Source organism: Cyphellophora europaea (assembly GCF_000365145.1).
Source record: "Cyphellophora europaea CBS 101466 unplaced genomic scaffold supercont1.4, whole genome shotgun sequence".
Taxonomy (NCBI): Eukaryota; Fungi; Ascomycota; class Eurotiomycetes; order Chaetothyriales; family Cyphellophoraceae; genus Cyphellophora; species Cyphellophora europaea.
The window spans coordinates 93,029-102,888 of NW_008481810.1; the positions used below are offsets into that span (position 1 = coordinate 93,029).

Here is a 9,860-nt window from a genome sequence, read left to right on the forward strand (position 1 = left end):
GCCATGATGGTCAGCGAGCTGTAGAGTTGGAACGGTCTCGGAGGAGAGACTCACGTTTATCTCTTCTGTCACTCGTTCGTTGTCTATGCAATGTGCTGCTGCTGCTGCTGCTGCTGCAGTGCTGAGGCTCTCCGAATCCCATGCAACCACGGTATCACCAAATGAGACACCCTTCAAGGCCACGTCTCAACCATATCCCACTCGCCCACCGGCTTACTGACGCCCTCGCCCACACCTCCGGGTCCACCACTCTCCTCCGCAAGCGACCACTTCCACCTCTTGCTATTTTCCGGGTCGTTGAGATCCACCTGCTCGACCTCCTGGGGACAGATGATAGCCACGCGAAAGTTCTTCCTCGCCAGTTGTTCCTCCGAGAGATGCCCTCCCTTCTGCCCCAATGCCTCACCATCGCCCTCCTTCCCCTCACTAATGGGCTTGCCGGGCGGCGGATTCTTGAAAGAGCCTCTCATGACGGGACTCAGATTCTCAAAAACATTCTCCACCTCGCGGCGCCAACTCCACTCCTTCTGCTGCTCCTCCGCCTCGGCGCCCTCTGCTTCGCGCATATATCTCCCTACCTCAGCCTTGACCGTCACGGTGCCGCTGTTCCCCTCGCCCTCGCCCTCCACATCATCCGCACCCACGATCCAACACCTCCCCCTCACCCGCCACTGCACCTTCTGCTCCTTCATCCAATACACCGCCTCAACCTCGCCGCCCCCACCACTCCCACTGCGGCTCTGCTCCAGCGTGCCCTTCCCGCGGCCCGTCGCAAACACGTCGTAGACTTTACTCATGCGCGCGTCCGTCGTGAACATGGGGCAGTCCGAGTCGTAGACATTTGGGTTCTTGGGCAATTGATTGTGCGGGTTCTCCGGCAAGGCGGCCCAGAAGCCGCGGTGGATGCAGAAGCGCGCCGAGGGCCGGCCTTGGGCCGTGGTGGTCGCGAGGACGAATTCCGGGGCGGCGCCTTGGGCCGAGAGGTGCGAGGCAAACGCCGATTTCCACGGCGCGGTGGTCGTGGGGGTTGGGTGGGACATGGCGGTGTTCGAGATGGGTCGGCTGCTGGTGGTCAAGTTGGTGCTGGAGAGAGTGGACACGAGAGAGCGCAGGCGGTTGAGGGGAGGGACGCGGTTCGGAGATGCCAGGGTGGTTGCTTTGTGGGCTAGAACGTGTGAGGTCTGCAGCGGTAGTAACGACGCGTTTGGGGTCATGCAAGAGTTGAATGGAAATGGTACCTGCCTTGCTATACTGTGATGGTGGCTTGCATCATGACTGCAGCGTGTGGTCATGGAACGACAATCGCAGGTGCAGTCGTGACGACATTGGGAAATCGCTTCTACGGTAGGGCAGACAGGTGTGTAGCGCAACTTTCACTGCCTGCGGCTCATCTTCAAAAAGGTAGTGCAGACTGGTTGTTGTATATAGGTCGCGACGACCTTGTATTTCAGTCGGCAGTACCTCGTCTACCGCCCGAACAGTATCCGACCCCTGTATCGTGTTCTGGCCTGCTTCTTGTGAAGGCATTTGCGAGCACTCAGCCAAATGCTTGCGGTGGTTGGACGCCTCGCAATCAAATATTCGATGGTACCTGTGGCATATCGTCCATCGAGCCCCCCTATGCGTGCTGACTCCGTGACCGCGGCGGCAAACCCTGGCGATGCGTCCGCCAAGTATCCATTTCGTCGAGACCCTTCGTGTACTTGTGATCTAGGCTCGACATACAGCCTGAAATACTGAGGTACGAATCCAGGTATATCAGCCCCTACAGCGTATCCTTCTCTTGCATTGCTCGGTTTTATTTTGTCATCTCAGGAAAAGATTGATCCATTCCAGCTCAGACGCATGGTATGGAAAGACTGATAGTGTGGCCACAAAGTTTTCTGAGTGTCCTGGCAAACGAGGACTTGTGCCACGACAATACCGGCTTTTTCGTTGTTGGTAGATATACCGGTCGGACACGTAGGAGCCACATAGCTAGCCGAGCGTTTTTGATTTCGCAAGAGTACTATAAGCTCCTGTGGCCGGCAGTTGTGCAGGTTGCCAACTGCTTCATAGTCGCTAATAAGGTTCGCCAGCGGGCTTGTGGCTCCTGCATGTCGTTGTGTGCTCGGTAGCCTCTCGTGCCTTCACTTCGCGTACGGCTATGGCGAGGTGGTTTGTCATGGAAGCTCGGGAGACAGGTGCATGTATCGCACAGTGACATTATCCATCAGGACAAGATCAATCATGCTTGATGTGGCCATTCGCTTGAGGCTTGGCAGCCGAGGCTGTATCCTTGAGTTGCTGAAACGCCTTCCCAATCGTATGGACGCTGTGTACTAGCAGAGCTGCCCAGGATTAGTACTAGCTTTTCAGAAAACATGAGGAGAACTCACGGCCGGGTATGGCCAACCAGACAGCGTTCACAGCCACATAGTAGAACCAGAAATAATAGCCTTCAGGACGACAGAAGGTGAGACCGTTGTAGTAGTGCTCGAAAAGAGCCGTTGCGTAGTAGAGCAACAGACCATAAATCTGGCCCATGGACACCATTGCCTGGATGGGATGGCGAAGGGGATGGTCGGCACTGATCATGTACACCAGGACAAGTGACAGAGGACCCCAGAAGAAGGCGGTGATGGTTTCCATCCACAAGGTAAAGGGGTCCGACGTCAGATAGCGCGAATCCGACAATGCATACTCCTTCCAAAGCTGCCCGAACAGATCCTTGGCATTGCCCATGCGTGCGTGATTCAGGGCAAAATAGCCTTCGAAGAAACAGTGAATCAAGCCACCTGTCAAAGCATTAGCTGGTCCGAATCACAATGTTACACAGTGGTAAACATACACAGAAAGAACCAGCACAGCGTCAATCGATCGCTGGTCTTGAGCTTGGGGGTCGCCCATCGCGAGACTTGCCAGGCTGCACCCATAATGACCAGCCAGCTGCTTAGGAAGGGGAAAACGTAGTCCTTGATGAAGGCGTCATTGTCCACATAGCCGGGGATGTGCACGCCGAGAGGATAGTATGGATGTATCGCCGCAGCCACGGGGACAGTTGTTGCGTTCATGGCGTTAAAGAATGTGGGGAGCTTTTGAGGCGGAGGAGGTGAGGGGGAGGGATATGAAGGAAGACAAAGGATGAAAGAATGGTGTTTTCGGAAAGATGTCGGTGATGGAGGCCAGATGACATTTTGAGGCTAGGTGCCATAGCAATTAAAAGCAAGGAAGCTACATGTAACTAGTAGCCGCGTGGCGCGTCATGAAGGGAGGTTGAGTTCGGTCGAGGCGCGCACCTGCCAAGATTCAACAAAAACTTGACGATTTTGACGAACTTGACAAACTTGACGCGCCCCGCCTCGACTCGTGTAAATGTGACTTGTTTTGGACTGTTTGATCACATATCACTCGACTACTTTCGCTTCTCTACAGTGAGGCTGCGAGATGTGCAACAGCGGCGTTTTGCGCCACATAAGCAGGCACCCGAGTGGCTCTTCAGCTCACCGCGAGCGCTCGGTTCCCATAAAGCTACCCCCGGGCTACCTCAAGCTCCTTGGCTGCAACGCGCCAGTCAAATCCATGTACACCGCTGATTCCTCGGCTCACATCACCGTTCAATTGCCATAATGCACGTGCGCTGCCTGCCAGATACAAGGGGTTAATCGTGGGTGAGCTGGCAATGATGCCCACCGTCACAATGAACAGAACCTGCTCGACCTTGCAGGATTTCCAGATTCCGGGGCGAAGCAGCGAATCTGTCGGTAATCTACAAAGCTAAGCCTATCACAGAGCCTATCCACCACTGCATGGCCAACTGCAGAAAAGTTTACGAGGGTCACTTGTCAGCAGGTGCAGTTTGCCAGAGACCGTACAAATTCAGTCGTTGTCCCTGCCTCTCGTTTCCGTAGGAGCTAGCCTCCCAAGGCATCGTCGGAAATCTAGATTCCGCACAAATGAAAGTATCGTTGTTATAACAGCTTCCATCATCATCCTCAGTCTCGTCCAAATATCAGCCTGGGATGTATCACAAGGACGTTGTCAAAAAGCCACTTCAGTCTGATCCTGGGCAAACTCGTCATGAAAGTCGTCATCGCTGGTGATCGAAAGCGTCAGATGACAGGTCTAGACGCCATCCGAACGGATGTTTGCGCTGGAGATACATGTGCTCCAATTGGCCACGAACTTCTCCGTATCCAGTACACAGCAACTCCGTCGTCGAAACCGGGATACGCAATTCTCCCACGCCGTTGCTCAGAGCACGCCTGGGTGCCTTTGATAAAGCCTGACCTCTTTGGCTGTTAAGAGTCTATCAAACCGCTTCGTGCTGGGCGTACGCTTCGCTTTTGGTGTCGATAACGGCAAGGGTTCCTGATACCAGGGCTAGGTGGTATGGCATTCTGCGACATGGTTGTTGAGGCGTCGATGAAGATGAGCTATAGTGTACTGCTCACTGGTTGATCTCGTGCCTTGACTAGCTGGCGGTGGACGCTCGCCGGTCGGAACTACTCGGCCTATGCTCAAAGCGCCAGCACAGGTAGGTCGGACACAGGTAGGTCGGACAAGGCAGATGCTCGTCATTATCCTTTCAGCGTTATTTCCAGCGACATGAGTTGCCTAATCCGCCCCGCCATGTCACTACTGATATGCCAAGAAGGCAGAAGGCGTCACTGTAGACGAAAACTGTTGTACAGTACCTCTACCATTTGGTCCTCCACCGACACAGACCTAATTTGTTGTCAGCTACTTCCTCGCAGAACCACCACAGCCGTTGCCAATAAGTGACCATGTCAGAGTTCAAGATGAACGACGATGTCGATACGGACCGATTTGATCACCAACATTTTCGACAACATGCGAGTGCGCCATCAAAGCCAACGAGCAGAGAAACCGTCTACCCAGAAGAAGACCTTTTTGCAGGCTTTGGGCCGGATTTTAACACTCCTCTTGAGTCTCTCGAGAATGACATCCCCATGGGCGATATTAATGCTCTTGTAGAAGCCGCGTCCCTTTCCGCGCTGGTCCTCGAGGCTTCTGTTTCTAGCGACGGCAATCCCTTCGCCCGACGTACAATACCAACAAAGCCTGCCACAATCATGCGGCCCAACTGGCGCACCGAGGCTGGCCAAAACATCCGCCCCCACTATTTCCACAACGCGTTCCTGCTGAATGGTGTAGAAGCCGTCGGAGCTCCCGGACCCGTTGGCCATCCTCCCGATGCTGGCTTCTCGCGTAGCAACCATTGGACACGATATCAACCCTATTCACGGGCGAGCAAGCCTCGGATCTCCAATGGTGTCAATCATCAAGCCTCCAACGACGTCAACATCGACACCGTCTCTGCCTACGAACGCCAGTACGCCGGCCTCGACGTGCAAACTAGCAACATCGGCTTCGACGCGTCCGATCCCGTCACTGGAACCAAGAGCATCAACGACGCCACGGCTAGCTTGGTTGCCAACATCGAGCGAAAGTACGCCAAAATCACGCCCGATGTGCTCGCGCAGGAAAAGCTGATTAGCGGCAAGGTGAAGGAAACGCCAAAGGGCTCGAGGGAGCGGGCGGATATGTATGAGCGTTGAAGGACCTTCGGCTTGCGCATACCCAGATGCAGCTTGCGAGCTTGAAGATGGGGCTCAAGTTGAAGGAAGACGAGAGAGGGACGGCGAAGAAATGTCAGCGAACCAGGGGGTGAAGATTGAGGAGACCGAGACCTGAGCGATGAAGTCGTGGATATGACGGTTGTTCGGCTTGGCTCGGCTCCTGCGCTCTGCAGATGCGTTTCGAAATTCATCAAAGGGCGAAGGGAGCATATTACCTACTATGCACAAATGTCTTTGTCGAGGCAGGTTCGTCGCAAACTCGTGTTCACCCAAAGCCAGATTCGGCCCTGCCGTTAGCTGAAACACATCGAAGAGTGGTCGAAATGAGTGCAGATGGCACCAGCAGGTCAACTCGAGGTTCAAGGCCAGAGGAAATTGCCAGATGCCAGATTCGGATACCGGAAACACACGTTGCCAGAAGTTTTTCTTCATTCTGCCCGCGCCTCGAGGTGCTGTTCATCCTCGAGTCATACATGACCTTTTTCCCGCATCTCCCAGGAGCTATCCCCTTTTTAAGCTCCGCCCTCTTTCCGCTGTCCGCAGAAGAACGCCTTGCAGTGAGAGTCGGTCTTGAAGGTAATAACCGCTCCCTTGGGAAAATAGAAAACATCGCCTGCCTTTGCCTGTCCACGTCGGAGAAGCGCGCGCACGAACGTCAGTCACAGAGATTCTCACTCACTCGCCCTCCTTTACAGCTTCTTGGGGACAGGACCACACCGTAAGAAGGGCGCATTTGTGGGGGGAACGAAAAATCACTACTCACATGAACCTCCTTCCCCGTGCCGTCCTTCAGAGTCCCCTCGCCTTCGAGGATGATCTTCATCTCGTGGTAGGTGTAGGTGTAGACGAGCTCGTGGCCGGGCTCGAAGCGGTAGATGCCGCAGCTGATGGGCTTCTCGGCGTCGACTTTGTCTGAGGACGAGATGTCGCCTAGGAAGTGGTTGTTGTGCGCGATTAGAGGCGGCTCGAAGGTTGAGGCCGCGGCGGCGTAGTGTGTCATTGCTGGGGAGGACATATTTGCGGTTGGGCGGTGGTGGTGTTTTTGTTTCGAAGGTTTACTATTGCTGCGATAGGTTCGGGTAGGATTGATTTTACGTCGATGCAGTTCGCCAGTGGCAGACGGGGAGGACTACAGCTTTACACGTATCTTATATGAGCTCTTACCTGTCAGCAACGCTGTAATCAAGCCCGACTAGCACCGATCTTTGATCCATTGCGTTCCACCGCGTTGATGGATAACGCGCTGGAGATAGGCGTAAGATGCGTCCCACGTGTTCGAGGGTATCGTGATTGGCGGACAGGAAGACAGCCATGCTCGATAAGGTAAGATGCTGCTTGCCGAGGCTGGACTGAAGGGGTTAAAGAAGGCAACAACTTCTCGCACTCTGATTGATCAACGAGGCCCAGATAAGTACCGACGCCTTTCCGTCCGAGAAATTGGAACGGTCTGCTTACTGGTGGTCATCGCCGAAAGATAAGCGGGGACTGGACGAGACAGTTGCACCTGCAGTCAAGCTGCAACATCTGCCAAGCTATTGATGTTACTGCAGTTTGCAGTGTGCTACGCTGGCAATACTGGGGCTCATCAGCTTGGCATCTGACTGAGGCCATCCTCTGAACGAAATGGCCCAGACTTGTGGACACGGCCTGGCACACCTGGCTTACTCGAGCTTACTCCTTGAAGCCACCAACTATGTCCCGAGGCCCGCCAACAGTCTCAGTGATGGTAGTACCGATGCTTGTCATGTTCTCGATCTTACTCTCATCAGGCTGTATGGTCGAGCATGGTTGAGTCGTCGCCGCAGAACGACACAGAGCGACCATGCCGCATGAGGCAAACCAGTCCTGACCTGCCCCGCGTTCGTGGCTGAAGCCAATCAAGCCTCCCAGCACTATCGATATCCGGCGTACGCTAGTCTGTCTGGAGTCTAGTGACATGCTAATCCTAATGCAGGCATGGTATTTCAACTCTCTCGCGCGTCACCATTGTGACCTTCGCCCAGCTTCAGCATATCATTATTCAAACCGCGGACAGCATGTTTCTGGATTTTTCTCTGCGTCTTTGACCTCTCCGACCGTTCCGTGCACCGACAAGGCTCCGATCAGCGTCCCACGCTCGGCGAGCCTCTTGCCATCCTACAGGGTGCAAGCTGAACGAGCAAGACGAATCGGGCACCGGCCGGACCACCATCTCCAACCCACGCGCAGGAGACACGCTGCACAAGCTAGCCCTGCTGACTTGGTAGGGACTTTGCAGAGACTGCTCCCACATCAGATCCACCAAGCCACCCCATACCCTTTGCCACGCCCCGGACCTACCTGCATTTAACTGGAATAACATCCCAAAACCCCCCGGCCTCCACCGAGCCTTTGAATTTTCGAGTACCTAGCCTGACTGAATAGGTAGGTCTTCGGTCTCAAAGAATAAACACACATGCATCGGCCTTCGCCTATAGGCTTGGTGGAGATACCTGGCACTGCCGCCGACGTAGCTGGTCCCTTGTCTACGCTGGATATGTATTGCTTCCAGATCGCTACCTAGGCAGTGGGCGAATGTCCCATGCCTGTGGAATTCCGGGCCGTTGCACCCATCATCCCGGGCTTTCCAGAAGCAGTATTGCTGACCGGGAGCTGACCGAGGTAAAGACCACTGGGCCATTGTCGATGAGCGTTGAGTCTCCCATTTGTCCGGCACATTCTGTACGTCTTGTGCTATGTGAGTTGTAGTCGTACTCTGTTCTACAAACCCGAGGTTGTAGACGATCGCAGTTCGATCGCCAGCACAGAAATAGCCTAGACAGAGCGGGCATAGCCTGATAGTAGCAAGTCCTGCACTCCACTCCCACGCCTGGTATGCATATTGTCGAATACATATCCTGGCTTGTCCAATGACACCATTCTGCAATGACCATGACGCGATTCCGCAAACATTCTAGCCTGGGCGATGAATTCCCAATGAACAGCAGTGCATGATCCCCATGGTGGTGTCCGACCCCACGCAGCCCGTGGCTCCTTCCCAGTAGGCACCTAGGCGTACTGCTGTGTTGCCGCAGTCCCAGCGCTGCGCAGTTGACAGCGGTCGGTGCCTCGCTTGGCGCTGGCAGACAATATCCGGGACCCAGAGCACTCCTCCTCACGCGGTGCCACTGACCCCAACAGCATCACCCACTTTCTCGTTCAGCTGCCTTCTCTATCTCCAAATAGTACGACAAATCAGGCACGTCTGCTGCTGCAAGTGGGAGAGCAAGCCAGAGGGAACAGAGACACAAAACTCTCTCACAACCTCCCAAACCACAGTCTGCAAAGCCGAAAACTCTACTTAGGTCTCTTTCTTCCGGCCCCGTCAGTTAACAGCTAAGCGCCAAAGCCAGAACCCAGCCGGCCGAGCAGCCTCTGGCCTCTGACCCGTCAGGCCTAAACCTGCCCTCCGGCCTGGCTACCTGACGCAGCAGCGCCCGCCTACCTCTCCCAGCGCTCATTCCTCATACCTCATATTGGAGCGTAGTCCCTTCCTCGCTCCCTCTCCGCCCGCCACACGCCACCACCAGGCTCCGTTCAACGTCCCTCTCGTCTCTTGCAGCTGTTTTTGGTTGTCAAACGCACAACACACTGCACGCCGTCCAAGACACCGCATCGCCTTGTCCAGTACCTGCGTTATCCGTTTCCCCGTTGCTAGCACTTCTCACCCTCGGCAATATCACCCGGAAGAACGTCCATACCATAGCGCAACTCACAACCTATATGGCGCGATCGAGACAAGTCTACAGACACACGCACATCCAGTACGCACAGAAGAACAAGTGGAGAATCAGTTTCGCCGCCACACATTCATAACTGCATCTCTGCCCGACGACATATACTGCCTGAGACGACTAGTGTATCCGTCACTGACCGAGCACCACCGAGTCTCCACTCTGACATTATATTCTTCACTGCCTGACCCCTCTCGCCGCCTGGTATCATCCGTCACGTACCTGAGATCACCTTTACACAATCATACCACCAACTCGGCCTACGAGACAGCACTGAAGGATCACCAAAGCCAAGTTGCACGTGCAGAAACCAACTTCGGGGCATATACGCGCGAGAAGGTCGCTATGGGATAACAGCCTGAAAACGGAAGCATTCTCATCATTCACGGACGCACGCACGCACGTCCAACCATCACACCCAACCTGGACTGGCCTTTTGTACGCTTGTCCTTTTCCACGAAACCCCTAAGCACTTTTGTCGCATTGGCTGTCCATTCAAATCCGGGCATCATTTCAGTGAACACAC

General features: G+C 54.7%; 4 protein-coding genes across 4 annotated transcripts; 1 reads left to right on the plus strand and 3 right to left on the minus strand.

Moving 5' to 3' along the window:
• Positions 1-173: 173 nt before the first annotated feature.
• Positions 174-1,040, minus strand: HMPREF1541_04286 (uncharacterized protein; the record flags this gene model as incomplete). Its single annotated transcript, XM_008718632.1, has 1 exon — positions 174-1,040. The coding sequence occupies one exon, from the start codon at positions 1,038-1,040 to the stop codon at positions 174-176; it is 867 nt and encodes a 288-aa protein (XP_008716854.1).
• A 1,183-nt stretch (positions 1,041-2,223) lies between these two features.
• HMPREF1541_04287 (uncharacterized protein) lies at positions 2,224-3,053 on the minus strand (the record flags this gene model as incomplete). The annotated part of the gene is made up of 3 exons (XM_008718633.1): positions 2,224-2,330; positions 2,379-2,777; positions 2,831-3,053. 3 exons carry the CDS (start codon positions 3,051-3,053, stop codon positions 2,224-2,226), a joined length of 729 nt encoding a protein of 242 aa, XP_008716855.1.
• Positions 3,054-4,766: 1,713 nt separating this feature from the next.
• Positions 4,767-5,561, plus strand: HMPREF1541_04288 (uncharacterized protein; the record flags this gene model as incomplete). The annotated part of the gene is made up of 1 exon (XM_008718634.1): positions 4,767-5,561. One exon carries the CDS (start codon positions 4,767-4,769, stop codon positions 5,559-5,561), a length of 795 nt encoding a protein of 264 aa, XP_008716856.1.
• Positions 5,562-6,094: 533 nt separating this feature from the next.
• HMPREF1541_04289 (uncharacterized protein) lies at positions 6,095-6,597 on the minus strand (the record flags this gene model as incomplete). The annotated part of the gene is made up of 2 exons (XM_008718635.1): positions 6,095-6,205; positions 6,346-6,597. 2 exons carry the CDS (start codon positions 6,595-6,597, stop codon positions 6,095-6,097), a joined length of 363 nt encoding a protein of 120 aa, XP_008716857.1.
• Between the last annotated feature and the right edge of the window lie 3,263 nt (positions 6,598-9,860).